Source organism: Gopherus flavomarginatus, chromosome 23 (genome assembly GCF_025201925.1).
Source record: "Gopherus flavomarginatus isolate rGopFla2 chromosome 23, rGopFla2.mat.asm, whole genome shotgun sequence".
Taxonomy (NCBI): domain Eukaryota; kingdom Metazoa; phylum Chordata; order Testudines; family Testudinidae; genus Gopherus; species Gopherus flavomarginatus.
Genome location: NC_066639.1, coordinates 15,444,364 through 15,458,981, shown reverse-complemented (window position 1 = coordinate 15,458,981; position 14,618 = coordinate 15,444,364). Strand labels below are relative to the sequence as shown.

The 14,618-nt window shown below is 63.8% G+C and overlaps 1 protein-coding gene and 1 long non-coding RNA gene across 2 annotated transcripts; one reads left to right on the top strand and one right to left on the bottom strand.

Moving 5' to 3' along the window:
- Positions 1-635: 635 nt before the first annotated feature.
- Positions 636-10,205, bottom strand: SHBG (sex hormone binding globulin). Its single transcript, XM_050933544.1, has 8 exons — positions 10,122-10,205; positions 5,291-5,406; positions 4,746-4,935; positions 3,960-4,121; positions 2,921-3,086; positions 2,064-2,209; positions 1,057-1,276; positions 636-855 (listed from the first exon to the last, which is right to left on the bottom strand). The coding sequence occupies exons 1-8, from the start codon at positions 10,203-10,205 to the stop codon at positions 686-688; spliced, it is 1,254 nt and encodes a 417-aa protein (XP_050789501.1). The 3' UTR covers positions 636-685.
- Positions 10,206-12,719: 2,514 nt separating this feature from the next.
- On the top strand, positions 12,720-14,225 carry LOC127039699 (uncharacterized). The gene is made up of 3 exons (XR_007771301.1): positions 12,720-12,806; positions 12,852-12,940; positions 13,750-14,225. It is a non-coding gene; the product is annotated as an uncharacterized LOC127039699 (long non-coding RNA).
- The last annotated feature ends 393 nt before the right edge of the window (positions 14,226-14,618 follow it).

The following is a 14,618-nucleotide window of genomic DNA, read 5'->3' as shown; positions in this document are numbered from 1 at the left end:
ACACAGTCCAACACAGAGCTTGTAGGTACAGAGAACAGGACCCCCTCGGTCAGGTCCATCTTGGGGGGGTGGGGAGTCCAGACCCTGGTGTTGGGCCTGCCTCAGTTTCCCCAGCCAGCTCCAAACTGAAACTCCCCCCAGCCCCTCCTCTGGCCTTTGTCTAGGGGCCACCTGGTCTCTTTGTTGTCCAGCACCTTCAATTGGCACCTTGCAGGGGAGCGGCCCAGGCCATCAGTGGCCAGGAGACAGGGTGTCGGCCATTCTCTGTGCAGACACCTTCACACTGGCCCTCTCGGGCTCTGCACCTATCACACCCCCTTATCCCACCACCTAGATACTTAAGAACTGCATAGGGGAAACTGAGGCACCCACACAGTCTTCAGAGAAAACATTAAGAACATTCCCACTTCATCACACAGCCGCACACTCGCTCCCAGCCACAGCCCCGCCCAGCCACAACCTCCCCCCCAGTCTCAGCCCCACACCAGCACAGCTGCACACTCGTTCCCAGCCACAGCACCCCCACAGTTATAGCCCCACATCAGCCAGCCACACGCTTACGCCCAGCCAAAACCTCCCCCCCTCCCCCAGTCACAGCCCTACACCAGCATATGGCATCACCGCCCCTACCCCCCCCCAGCCACACACCCTCCCACCACTGGTGGTGGTGTCCGTCACCCCCGGCTCATCTCCCCCCTCTCGCCCTCTCATGGCTGCCGGGGCAGCTGTGGGCCCATATGGTGTCGCTCCTGAACAGGGCTGAGTCCAGGTCCAGCTGGTGGCCTTGCACCCGGATCCCCTGCAGGCAGCCCCGAAAGGTCCCCCACTCCTGAGGGCTGGGGGTCTCACCCCCCTCTGCAAGGGAGATATCATGTCAGAAGGTGGGGAGAGAGGGGACCCCCTGGCCCGCCACCACCACCCACACAGCCACCCCTTCTTGGGGAAGGGTCTCACGTCAAGGCCGCCCCGGCTAAGCTGGGATGGGGGCACAGTCAAGGCCGTCCCGGGTGTAGGGGAAGCAGTCAAACAGTACACAGGGCTAGGGGGGGAATGTACCTGGCAGCCCGCCAATGAAGAGCCGCCCCTCCTGGCCCAGCCAGGCCTCCTGCAGCCACTGGAAGTCGGGGGGCTGCCCGGGCAGGGTGTCCCCGTGGTCACCCAGCTGCAGGGCCAGCTGGGTGGGGGAGACCTGTAGGCGCAGGGGGGCATCCAGGCAGGGCCCCTCTGGCAGAGGCAGCCGCAGCTCGGTCCGGTTACCCAGGCACACCACCAGGGCCTACGGGAGAGGGAGAGGGAGGCTCAGGGGCAGATGGAGACAGGTCCCCCACCCCCAGCTCCCCAAACCTGCCCCCAGGCTACACACGAGTGGCGACCCTCCCCCATTGGTGCCCCCGGTGAGCAGATCCCTGGCACCACACACCCCCAGCGACCAGATCTGTGGCACCGTCCCCCCAGTGAGCAAATCCCCCCAGCACCATGCCCCCTGGTGAGCGGATCCCCTGCACTGCAACCCCTCCATGAGCAGATCCCCAGCCCCTCCCCCTGGTGAACAGATTCCTAGCACCATGCCCCCTGGTGAGCGGATCCCCTGCACTGCAACCCCCCCATGAGCAGATCCCCAGCCCCTCCCCCTGGTGAACAGATCCCTGGCACCACGCCCCCTGGTGAGCGGATCCCCTGCACTGCAACCCCCCATGAGCAGATCCCCAGCCCCTCCCCCTGGTGAACAAATCCCTGGCACCATGCCCCCTGGTGAGCGGATCCCCTGCACTGCAACCCCCCCATGAGCAGATCCCCAGCCCCTCCCCCTGGTGAACAGATCCCCGGCACCACGCCCCCTGGTGAGCAGATCCCCTGCACTGCAACCCCCCCATGAGCAGATCCCCAGCCCCTCCCCCTGGTGAACAGATCCCTGGCACCATGCCCCCTGGTGAGCGGATCCCCTGCACTGCAACCCCCCCATGAGCAGATCCCCAGCCCCTCCCCCTGGTGAACAGATCCCTGGCACCACGCCCCCTGGTGAGCGGATTCCCCCCACACCATCACCCCCCCTTGGGACTCACCGTGGGCTGCAGGGCCAGGCTCAGCGCCAGGCTCCCGTCTGGGGCCCCCACAGCCAACACCAGCCCCGTCTGCCGGGGGGCCCGGAGCCCCAGCTCCACCTCCAGCCCCCAGCTCCCGTTGGGGGGCGCAGAACCGCCAGCCAGGTCTGGGGGGGCAAACACCGGGGGCAGGTTAACCGGGGGGGCTGTACCCTCCCCCAGCAGATGCTGCTGTGGAGGGGAGTTGGGGAGAAGGAGGTAGTGGGTGGGGTCACTGTTGAGGGGGCTGGAGGAGGGGGGATTCCTGTGGGGGGGCTGGGGTCACGGTTGGGAAGCATGGGGAGGGAGGCCGGGGACTGTCACCATAGAGGGGCTGGGGGGTCACTCCAGGGGGTGCTGGGCATAGGGGGGTGGTATGGGGGGGTCACCACAGGGAGAGGGGACCAGACAGAGAGGCAGGAGGGGGGCCCCATGGGGGGATGGTGCTGGGTGAAGGGGGGCAGGATGGAGGGATTGCCATGCAGGGAGGGGGCTGGCGAGGGGGGCAGGGTGGAGGGGTCCCCATGGGGACAGGTGCTGGGCAGGGGGGTGGGATGGGGGTCCCCATGGGAGGAGGGGGCAGGCCGGGGGGCAGGGTGGAGGGATCCCCACTGGAGAAGGGAGTAGGCCGGGGGGCAGGGTGGAGGGATCCCCACGGGAGGAGGGGGCAGGCCAGGGGGCAGGGTGGAGGGGTCCCCATGGAGGAAGTTGCTGGGCAGGGGGAGGGATGGGGGGTCCCCAAGGGAGAAGGGGCAGGCCGGGGGATCCCCATGGCAGCTGACGCTGTGGCGGGAAGGAAGGCAGGGCCAGGCCACCCGGACGCCGGGGTCCCCGGGTACCTGCCGGGCGGAAGCTGGCCAGCCCCCCCCCGGGGAAGAAGCTGCCGGGCCGCAGGGCGCTGAAGCAGGGCTTGGCCTTCGCCTGCAGGGCGGTGCCCTCCCACCAGGTCGTGGTCTGGTTCAGCCAGATCCAGCGCCGCAGGCAGCCGTCCATGGGCGTCTTCATCTGCAACGCCAGGCGGGGGGCTGAGAGAGCTGGGCCCCCCCAAACCACAGCTCCCAGCCCCCACCCCAGCTCCCCTCCCAGAGCCGGGGAGAGAACCCAGGAGTCCGGGCTCCCAGCCCCCCCTGCTCTGACCCACCAGCCCCCACTCCCCTCCCAGAGCCGGGGAGAGAACCCAGGAGTCCTGGCTCCCAGCCCCCCCTGCTCTAACCCACCAGCCCCCACTCCCCTCCCAGAGCCGGGGAGAGAACCCAGGAGTCCTGGCTCCCAGCCCCCCTGCTCTGACCCACCAGCCTCCACTCCCCTCCAAGGGCCAGGGAGAGAACCCAGGAGTCCTGGCTCCCAGCCCCCCTGCTGTGACCCACCAGCCCCCACTCCCTTCCCAGAGCCGGGGAGAGAACCCAGGAGTCCTGGCTCCCAGCCCCCTGCTCTAACCACCAGCCCCCACTCCCCTCCCAGAGCCGGGGAGAGAACCCAGGAGTCCTGGCTCCCAGCCCCCGCTGCTCTGACCCACCAGCCCTCACTCCCCTCCCAGAGCCGGGGAGAGAACCCAGGAGTCCTGGCTCCCAGCCCCCCCCCCGCTCTAACCACCAGGCCCCACTCCCCTCCCAGAGCCAGGGAGAGAACCCAGGAGTCCTGGCTCCCAGCCCCCCCCTGCTCTAACCACCAGGCCCCACTCCCCTCCCAGAGCCGGGGAGAGAACCCAGGAGTCCTGGCTCCCAGCCCCCCCCTGCTCTAACCACCAGGCCCCACTCCCCTCCCAGAGCCAGGGAGAGAACCCAGGAGTCCTGGCTCCCAGCCCCCCCTGCTCTGACCCACCAGCCCCCACTCCCCTCCCAGAGCCGGGCAGAGAACCCAGGAGTCCTGGCTCCTCACCGGGGCCAGCAGGTACGAGGGCGGGAGCAGCAGCCCCCCCATGGCGAGGCGCATCTTGGACGCCTGGCGCTCGATGATGGGGTACGAGACGTGGCCCAGGGTCAGCAGCTCGTCGCCATCCACCTCCAGCCGTACAGTGTGCCCCTCATTCATCACCAGCATCTGGGGGGGACCGGGAGAGCACTTGGCTACTGTGGCTGAACGGGGCCCCAAACCCCGCCCCTCCACCCCAGGGGGACTCCCAAATTTACCCCAGCCCCCCTCCAGCCACTGCATCCCCAGGGCCCCCCAAAACCCAGCCAACCCCCTCTGCCCTGAGAGAACCCCCCAAACCCACCCAACCCCCTGTCCATCTGCCCTCACAGCCAAGGTCCCCTATAATCCACCCGGCCCCCCTCCTCTCTGAGAGAACCCCCCCAAACCCAGCCAACCCCCCTCTGCCCTGAGAGAACCCCCCCAAACCCACTGTCCATCTGCCCTCAGGCCCAGGATCCCCCCCACAAACCCACCCAGCTCCCTTCCCCCCTGAGAGAACCCCCCAAAACCCATCCACCCTCCAGCTGCCCCCACCCCTTGGGTCCCCCCCAAGCCACACAGCTACCCCCACTCCAAGGTCCCCCCTAAAACACACCCGCATCCCAGTTACCGCTTCCCCAAGGGGACCCCCCAAAACCTTCCCCCTCCTCCTGGGTATCCCCACCCCAATTGCCCCCCAAATGCACCCAGCCCCCCTCTCCAGCCCCAGCACCCCTACCCCTCACAGGAGCCCCCCGAGTCCCCCCATACTCGGTGCCACTGTCCGTCGTCCAGCCGCTGCCCGCCTCGCACGCTGATGTTCGTCACGACATTGCTGATCTGCATCTCCGCTTTCCCCCGCCGCAGCCCCAGGACGAACCAGTCGCTGTGGTCCCCCATGTCCCCGAAAAAGATCACCCCCTCGGGGTCCAGCGTGCGGAAGTCGAAGGACGAGGCGGCGCTGGGGAGAGCGGGGCCCGCACCGTACAAAGGGAACCCAGGCGTCCTGGCTCCCAGCCCCCCTTGCTCTAACCACTAGCCCCCACTGCCCTCCCAGAGCCGGGGAGAGAACCCAGGAGTCCTGGCTCCTAGACCCCCTGCTCTGACCCACCAGCCCCCACTCCCCTCCCAGAGCCAGGGAGAGAACCCAGGAGTCCTGGCTCTCAGTCCCCATTGCTCTAACCCATCAGCCCCCACACCCCTGCCAGAGCTGGGGAGAGAACCCAGGAGTCCTTATTTCCAGCCCCCACCCCCCCCAACCTAACCCGCTAGCCCCCACAAGGAAGTCCCCCCCCACGCCTCCCCCAGGATTGTACCTGGTCACCTTGCTCAGTTCGATGACGATGGTGGCTGCTGGGGTGGCGTCCCCCCAGTGCTGGCCGATATTCAGGGCCCCCTCCTCACCTGGGAGGATCTGGAAGCAATGACCATCCTGGAGGAGGGGACGGCAGATAAGCAGTGGGTTACTCGTAGGGCCCTATGCAGCCCCCTCGCTGGCCATTGGGTGGCACTGCTGAGGCGCAGGGGGCAGATGCACCCTGGGCGTTACCCAGAGGGGTCTGGTTGCCAGCAGTTCCGCAGGCTAAAACGGGGGAGAGGATCCGGTCCCTTTAAATCGCCGTGTTACCCCAGCTGGCCACCAGGTGTCAGCACTGCTCCATGATAGGAAAGACACACTGAGGGGATTGGGGGCCGGGAGCCAGGACTCCTGGGTTCTCTCCCCGACTCTGGGGAGCAGGGGCTGGGGGTTAGAGCAGGGGGGCTGGGAGCCAGGACTCCTGGGTTCTCTCCCTGGCTCTGGGAGGGGAGTGGGGGCTGGTGGTTAGAGCAGGGGGGGCTGAGAGCCAGGACTCCTGGGTTCTCTCCCCAGCTCTGGGAAGGGAGTAGGGGCTGGTGGTTGGATCAGGGGGTGTTGGGAGCCAGGACTCCTGGGTTCTCTCCCTGACTCTGGCGAGCAGGGGCTGGGGGTCAGAGCAGGGGGGCTGGAAGCCAGGACTCCTGGGTTCTCTCCCCGGCTCTGGGAAGGGAGCGGGGGCTGGTGGTTAGAGCAGGGGGGGCTGGGAGCCAGGACTCCTGGTTCTCTCCCCAGCTCTGGGAAGGGAGTAGGGGCTGGTGGTTGGATCAGGGGGTGTTGGGAGCCAGTACTCCTGGGTTCTCTCCCCGGCTCTGGGAGGGGAGTGGGGGCTGGTGGTTAGAGCAGGGGGGGCTGAGAGCCAGGACTCCTGGGTTCTCTCCCCGGCTCTTGGCAGGGAGCAGGGGCTGGTGGTTGGAGCAGGGGGTGCTGGGAGCCAGGACTCCTGGGTTCTCTGCCCGGCTCCATGAGAGGAGGGGGGAGTCTCTCTTTTTCACTGGCTCCTGCCTCTCAGCGCCAGCTTTGGATTATAGGGGGAGAAAGCAGGAGTTTGCTAGCAGAAGACCCACAATGTCCAGCCGCCCGTTGTCAGCTGGGTTATTGGGGCAGCCCATCCATCACAAAAAGCATGTCTAGGTCTGCTTTCACCTCCTGGCTCCCCGAACAGTGGAGCAACCCAGCCTCAGTTTCCCCTTTGAGCCAACCACCTTGCAGCCCTGTGGCTGGCAGACCCTCGCTGGTCTTGTTAATCATCTGTCCCCACTCAGGGCAACAACGAAGCCAGTGGGTTAGGAGGGAAGGGCCTTTTGGGGGGTCCTTTGCTTTCCGGGCTTTCATCGCGGGGTGTGTTGTGAAGCGTGAGATCACAGGCGTTCAGCAGCGAACCAGCCTGGAGCCAGGCAGGGAGTGCTGTGCCCACCTCCCTTCAGAGCAGCCTGTTTTGTCTCTTCCTGTTTTATGGATTTTTGGGTGTTATTGGCCACACTGGGCCAGGCCACTGGTCCATCTAGGCCAATTTCCTGCCTTGGCAGCGGCCAATGCCAGGTGCCCCAGAGGGAACGAACAGAACAGGGAATCACCAAGTGACCCAGCCCCTGTTGCCCATTTCCAGCGTCTGGCACACAGAGGCTGAGGCCACCCTCCCTGCTCATCCTGCCTAATAGCCATTGCTAGACCCATCCTCCATGAACTTATCTAGTTTTTTTTTTTGAACCCTGTTCCGGTCTTGGCCTTCGCAACATCCAGTGGCGAGGAGTTCCCCAGGTCGACTGTGCGTTGTGTGAAGAAATACGTCCTTTGGTTTGTTTTAAACCTGCTGCCTGTTCATTTCATAGGGTGACCCCTAGTTCTTGTGTTGGGAGAAGGAATAAATAACACTTCCTCCTTGACTCTTTCCACACCGGTCACGATTTTATAGCCCTCTCTCATATCCCTCCCTTTCCCAAGCTGAAAAGTTCTCGGCTTATTAATCTCTCCTCGTACGGCAGCCGTTCCAGACCCCAAAATCATTTTGTTGTCCGGTTCTGAATCTTTTCCGATTCCATTCGATCCTTTTCGAGAGGGGGCGACCACATCTGCACGCAGGCTTCAAGTATTCAGTCTGTTCCTACAGCCGTGATGAACCGCAGATTGGCTCGCTGCCCCAGATGTTCTTAGCAACAGCTGGATCCGAAAGCCCTGGGGCTTGTCCCCCAGGTAAACTGAGATACGGGAAAAGTCCCCCCCAAGGAATTAGCGCAACAGAGACACGGAAACCAGAAGTGAGACGAGGGGGCAGTTGCGTGAAAGCTACAACCGAATTATGGGGAGTTAACTTTGGGGCGCGGGGAAGGGGGAGTTGCTATCAGCTCACCAGGATTCTCCATCGGTGACCTGGGTGCTTTTCGGAGAGATCTGCTCTGGGAATTATTTCGGGGCAGGTCTCTGGCCCGGGCGCCACGGAGCGGGTAGCTTTTGCAATTTTTTTTTGATGAAGCCTAGCCCTGCCTCGGTTTCCCCTTTAGGCTTTCTGGGGCTGCTCCCTGGGGTAGGGGGGAACAGGGTGAACTCTGCACTCGGGGTGTGTTGCTGAGTGGTCTGAGATTGAAGAGGTCACGGACAAGGACCGGCCCAGGCTGACCCACATCAGTGGAAAATCAGGGGGCGGGCTGGATGATCACCATGGTGCAAGCCACCCTTCTTCCGGGACTCAGCCCAGGGACCTCTCCAGCACAGGGACCCCGCGGGAAGCCGCCGCACCATTTTTCTCGTGATTCCTTGCTCCTTCCTACCACTGCCTCTGTAGTAGGTTGTTTCCCAGACTTGCAGCCCCTGCCCCCCCGGCTACCCGTCCCCCGCTGCAGCTCCCTGTCAACCCACTCACAGCTGGGACAGCTGGGGGGCCTGTACGCCTCGTGCGATGGCACTCTTCTGCCAACGTGCAAACTCACCGGCCAGGGGGACGAGCCATTGGCTATAACCACCCCAGAGCCTCTGTAGGTCCGGGATGGGTTGGAGAGGAAGGTTTGCCCGGCGGTCAGAGCGCTGGGTTGTGGGTTCGACTCCTGGCTCCGCCACAAACCACGGACCCTTGGATAAGTCGCCCTGTGCCTCAGTTTCCCCACCTTGCCCTACCTCCTGGGAGTGGGGGCTGTGAGAAGACATGCAGGAAAGAGACCACAATGATGGGCACCCTGTACATGCCACAGACAAGAGGATACCCTTGAATCTAGAGGCACATTAGGCATCGTCGGTCTCTATGTAACCCAACACTAACACCGGATGACCGGCGGAGAGCCAACCTGCCGCTGGTTTCTTTGTTTTTTAAAAAAAGGCTCCAGACGTGATCCCGGCAATTCCAGGCCGGCGAGTCTAACACCAGTGCCAGGCACATGGGTTGAAACTCAAGAACCGAATGATCAGACACAGCGACAAAGACGGTCCGTCGGGGCAGAGTCAGGCTGGTTTTGGTCAAGGAAAATCACGCCTCGCCAATCTACTAGGATTCTTTGAGGGGGTCGACAAGCCTGTGGACCAAGGGGGAACCGGGGGATCTAGCGTACTTAGATTTTCAGAAAGCCTGTGATAAGGTCCCTCAGCGAAGGCTCTTAAGCAAAGTCAGTTGCCGTGGGATAAGAGGGAAGGTTTTCTCAGGGCTCGGTAACCGGTTAAAAGACAGGAAAAAAAAGGATCCAAATAAATGGCCGGTTTTCAGAGCGGAGAGAGGTAACTAGTGGTGTCCGTACTGGGCCCGGTCCTACCGAACGGATCCCCCTGGAAAAAGGGGCAATCAGCAAGGTGGCAACATCTGCAGATGACACGAAACGACCCCAGATCGTTAAGTCCCAGGCGGACAGCGCAGAGCTCTCACAAAAAACTGGCAACACAAGGGCTGCGTAGAAGTCAGTGTTGATCCACGCCCCTGAATTCACCCCGTGACCCGACGTCACCACCTCAGCGGAGGCCGTCGGTTGCCCCGAACCCGCCGAACGCAGCCGTTGACCCCCCGACCGCGGCCCACGCGTAGCAGTGGGAGGAAAAAGCTGCTTTGACCCCTCGGTGTTCGAATGAAACCAGCCCAGACGCCGTTTCTTACCTTTGACACTGATTTTCTTGTTCTCGTGCCCTGGGTTTTGTTAGGATAATAGTTTATGTTTAACACGGTGCTGTAGAGTCTGTACCTTTTTTTCCGGTTTGTTTGTTCGGTTTTTGGGTCTCTAAGGCTGATCTTGGTGCCGGTGGAGGGGTGCAGGGCTGCCCGGTCCATAACTCGGGTGTCCGTAACTCTGCTGGAATACGCGGTGGGTTTCAAATGGCCACCCCGGGCGCCGGCGACCTGCAGAACTCCTCGCCGGAGGGACGTCGGGACGCCGAAAAGCACGGGATGAGGTCCCGGAGGATCGCTCCCCCCTTTGGAGGTTTTTATGGCCCAGCTTGACAAAGCCCTGGCTGGGATGATTCAGTTGGGGGTTGGTCCTGCTTGGAGTCGACCCAATGTCTGAAGCAGTTGACCTGCTCTTCCCTGATTTCTTCCTCCTGACTGGGCCCAGCTTCCCAGACCCAGCTCCTTCCTGCCCTGTGGGTTTATCTGCCCCGTCACCAGGGGCACCAGAAACCCCCCCAGCTCAGGGCTTGCCAGACCTTTCGATCCCACATGGAATCGTCCCCTTGCTTTCCCCAGAGGGAAACTGAGGCAGGGCACGACTAGAGGGAGCAGAGACGGGGGGTGGGGGTTACACCCTTTTGCCACCATGCCAATAAGCTCTGGGACCAGTGGATCGGTCTCCCTCCCCGCCCGCCCCCCATGCCAGCCTCACCTTGGCCAAGTCCCCGTGGGTTATCGGCTGGTACAGCAGGGCCCCTACAGACAGCAGGACCAGGAGCCCGGCTGGGAAGCCCATGGTGCCCGGAGAAGGGATCCAGCCGAGGGCCGCCTGCTCCGAGCCCTTTTGCCCAGCCGGCCGATCTGTGGGGCGGGTAAACAGGGGCTGACGCCAGTGGGTTGGCGTCAAAGCCAGCTCAAGGGTCAGGGCTGCCCGGCCGGGGGGGAAAAGATGAGAGGGCGTTCGCCCCTGATCGCGGAGGCGGGCGTCAGATCACGTCCTGGTTGGTTGGCGCGATTGAGGGGTGGGAAACTGAGGCACGGGGGGGTGGAACCTGGTGCTGTGGGATGGGGGGAGCAGTGGTGAGGGGGTAAATGCCCAGGGGTGACAGCTCCACCAGCGGGGAGCCCCCCCATGGGCACAGGGCCCCCAATAAACAGCACCCCCAACAGACCCCCTTCTCAGCCCTGCAGTAAATCCCCAGCTCCCAGCTACCCCATCAGACTGCCCCCGGGCAGTGGCTGTTTGCTCAGCGTTACATTGGCCTCGATCCCAGACAGGGAGGGGTCGGTCTAGACAGGATGGCGGCGGGGGGGGGATATCCCCCTGCAACACCTCCTGCTGGCCAGGCCCAGCCCCGGGTAGCCCCCAGGCAGTCAGTGCTGGCCCCAGCCCAGGGGGCACCTCTCCCTTGGGAGTCACATAAGAGGTGGCCACATCTCAGCGCCGGGTGAGGGGTCCCTGGGTAACCGGCTGCCCCGTCGCAGAGGTGGCCGCATCTCAGCGCCGGGCGAGGGGTCCCTGGGTAACCGGCTGCCCCGTTGCAGAGGTGGCCGCATCTCAGCGCCGGGCGAGGGGTCCCTGGGTAACTAGCCGCCCCACCCCAGAGGTGGGCGCATCTCAGCGCTGGGTGAGGGGTCCCTGGGTAACCAGCCGCCCCACCCCAGAGGTGGGCGCATCTCAGCGCTGGGTGAGGGGTCCCTGGGTAACCAGCCACCCCACCCCAGAGGTGGCCGCATCTCAGCCCCGGGCAAGAGGTCCCTGTGTAACCAGCAACCCCGCCCCAGAGATGGTCACATATCAGCACTGCGTGAGGGGTCCCTGTCTCACCAGCTGCCCCACCCCAGAGGTGGGAGCATCTCAGGGCTGGGCCAGGGGTCCCTGGGTAACCGGACAGCCCGCCTCAGAGGTGGCTGCATCTTGGCGCCGGGCAAGGGGTCCCTGGGTAACTGGCCACCCCACCCCAGAGGCGGCTGCAGCTCGGCGCCGGGCGAGGGGTCCCTGGGTAACCAGCCGCCCCGACCCAGGGGTGGCCGTATCTCAGTACCGGGCAAGAGGTCCCTGGGTAACTGGCCAGCCCGCCCCAGAGGTGGCTGCATCCCCACGCCAGGCAAGGGGTCCCTGGGTAACCAGCCGCCCCGCCCCAGAGGTGGCCGCATCTCAGCGCCGGGTGAGGGGTCCCTGGGTAACCGGCCACCCCGCCCCAGAGGTGGCCGCATCTCAGCGCCGGGTGAGGGGTCCCTGGGTAACCAGCCGCCCCGACCCAGAGGTGGCCGCATCTCAGCGCCGGGTGAGGGGTCCCTGGGTAACCGGCCACCCCGCCCCAGAGGTGGCCGCATCTCAGCGCCGGGTGAGGGGTCCCTGGGTAACCAGCTGCCCCGACCCAGAGGTGGCCGCATCTCAGAGCTGGGCGAGGGTCCCTGAGTAACCGGCCACCCCACCCCAGAGGTGGCTGCATCCCCACGCCAGGCAAGGGGTCCCTGGGTAACCAGCCGCCCCGCCCCAGAGGTGGCCGCATCTCGGCGCCAGACGGAGCGTTCGGGTTGAGCGTATAGTCGGTTTTTTTATTTCGGAGAAGTTATTATAGTTACACACAGAGATGCAGAAAGATAAATATTGGCTTGTTCTCTACGGGTCTTCCACACAGTCACGGTTGGAACAGAGAGACCGGGATCAAAGCGGCTGGAAGGTGGGTTTTTGGAAACGTTTTACCGGGTGGGTTTTTTTTTGTTTTCGCTCGTTTGTTTCTTTGATTGGTGGAGGGGGGAGGGGTTTCAAACCGTTTCGTTAGAGCTCTAAAGTGCCGTAAAACTAACGAGAGGTGCAACCTAGAACAGAAAGACGAAGGTACATTCGGTAGCGATGCTCGACGCTCACTGAGGCCTCAGTGACGAAAGTGCAAAAGAGGTCGCGGAGACGGACAGCTATGTACAAGTCAGTGACTGCCCTCCCCTGCCCCCCATATCCCCTACGATCCCCCCCCGGCCCCCCACTGCAGCTGGGGGGGGGGGAACAGGTGCCCAGAATGCCTTTGATGCGCTCTGCTAATCCCCGCAAGCAGAGGGCGGGAAGGTCATTGCGATGCAGCGGACGCATGTGTGTGCAATTCTGCCTGCCAGCCAGAGGAGGCGGCTGGGGCAGGCGTGGGGGGTGTGTGTGTGTGGGGGGGGGTTGCAATGGTCCTCGCCCTGCAGTGGCAGGCCGCAGGGTGGAATGCAGCACGAGGCAGCGGGTGGGGGGGGGCTGGAATGTGCGCCGCGCTGCACCGAAGTATCGCAGGAGAGGGGGGGATGCTCATTTTTATTGCAGGAAGGGGGAGCGGTGGGGAGCTGCAGGCCGACACAAGGCTTGCGCCGCGGGAGTGCTGGAAAGTGCAGGGCCGGGATGCAGCAGAGCTGGGTACAACACCCATCGCAATGCGTCGCCGGGCTGCAGCAGCGCCAGGTACAACACCCATCGCAATGCATTGCCGGGCTGCAGCAGAGCAGGTTGCAATGCCCGTCGCAATGCATCGCAGCGCTGCAGCAGAGCAGGTTGCAATGCCCGTAGCAATGCATCGCAGCGCTGCCGCAGAGCCGGGTACAATGCCCGTCCCAATGCATCGCAGCGCTGCAGCAGAACCGGGTGCAATGCCCGTCGCAATGCATCGCAGCGCCGCAGCAGAGCAGGACGCAATGCCCGTCGCAATGCATCACCGTGCCGCAGCAGAACCGGGTGCAATGCCCGTCGCAATGCATCGCAGCGCCGCAGCAGAGCAGGACGCAATGCCCGTCGCAATGCATCACCGCGCCGCAGCAGAGCCGGGTGCAATGCCCGTCGCAATGCATCGCAGCGCCGCAGCAGAATCGGGTGCAATGCCCGTAGCAATGCATCGCAGTGCCGCAGCAGAGCCGGGTGCAATGCCCGTCGCAATGCATCACCACGCCACAGCAGAGCCGGGTGCAATGCCCATCGCAATGCATCGCAGCGCCGCAGCAGAATCGGGTGCAATGCCCGTCGCAATGCATCGCAGCGCCACAGCAAACCGGGTGCAATGCCCGTCGCAATGCATCGCAGCGCCGCAGCAGAGCAGGTTGCAATGCCTGTCACAATGCATCGCAGCGCCGCAGCAGAGCAGGACGCAATGCCCATCGCAATGCATCACCGGGCTGCAGCAGAGCAGGACGCAATGCCCGTCGCAATGCATCGCAGCGCTGCAGCAGAGCCGGGTACAATGCCCGTCGCAATGCATCGCAGCGCTGCAGCAGAGCGGGACGCAATGCCCGTCGCAATGCATCGCAGTGCCGCAGCAGAGCCGGGTGCAATGCCCGTTGCACTGCATCACCGCGCCGCAGCAGAGCAGGTTGCATTTTCCTGCAGCCCCGCAGCACACTCACTACTGGAGGGGGTATCAGCCGGCTTGGGAAAGCCCCCCAGGGAGATCAAAGCTCCATGCCCAGCACTGCCCCCTGCTGGCTGGAAAGCTAGGGTGGGGGGGGGAAGGGAAGTGATAGAGACACCCCCTCCGCATCCTTGGAATTGGGGCAGGGGGATTGTCTGCTCCCCTCCCCAGCCCAATGGTCCATAAGGGTCACGGACCAGTTTGGGGGGGAGAGGTTTTAGAGGTTGGTTTGGGGGCAAGGTGGGGGGACAAATTTTCTCCTTAGCCCCTCCCCACAGGTTGAGCCAGATCATCCCCATCCCAGCTACGGGGCCAGACCCCCGATTCCCACCCCCAGGGAAATCCGCACACCCCTATGCTCCCCCAAATCTGACCCGCTCTCCTAATGGGGCAACAAAGGATTCTGAGAGTGGCCCGACTCCCCCGACCCCGCACAGCTACCCAGATGTCGGGGATCAACGGGGTGCAGACCCCGCTCCCCATGGGGGTGCATGGGGTACCTAGAATGGAGGAATGGGGGTGCATGGGGTCCCCCCAAAAGAAGGGGAGGAGGGGAAACTGGCACTTGGGGGTAAGATCTGCAGAATAAGGGGAGACAGGTCCCCCCCCAAAGATCTGTAATGCAACCCTCTACCCAGAGACCGGATGGTTTAAAATGTGCTGGTTTGTGGGGGCAGAGAGGGTGCATGGGGGGGCCAGATGGATTGGAGTGACGGTGCAGCTGGATAGCAGAGGGGCAGGATTTGGGGGGCACAGGTAAGGGAAGCAGATGGGGGCAGAGGAGTGGATTTTACGGGGAGGGATCATGGCGAGGCTGGGGGGCTCATCGC

What these genes read in the sequence shown, in the direction of transcription:
- SHBG (XM_050933544.1), bottom strand. Translation starts at nt 10,205, where the DNA reads ATGGGCTTCCCAGCCGGGCTCCTGGTCCTGCTGTCTGTAGGGGCCCTG. An exon ending in GAACTGAGCAAGGTGACCAG is followed by an intron (nt 4,936 to 5,290) that starts GTACAATCCTGG and finishes CGCTCTCCCCAG; the next exon opens with CGCCGCCTCGTCCTTCGACT. An exon ending in ACGACGGACAGTGGCACCGA is followed by an intron (nt 4,122 to 4,745) that starts GTATGGGGGGAC and finishes GGTCCCCCCCAG; the next exon opens with ATGCTGGTGATGAATGAGGG.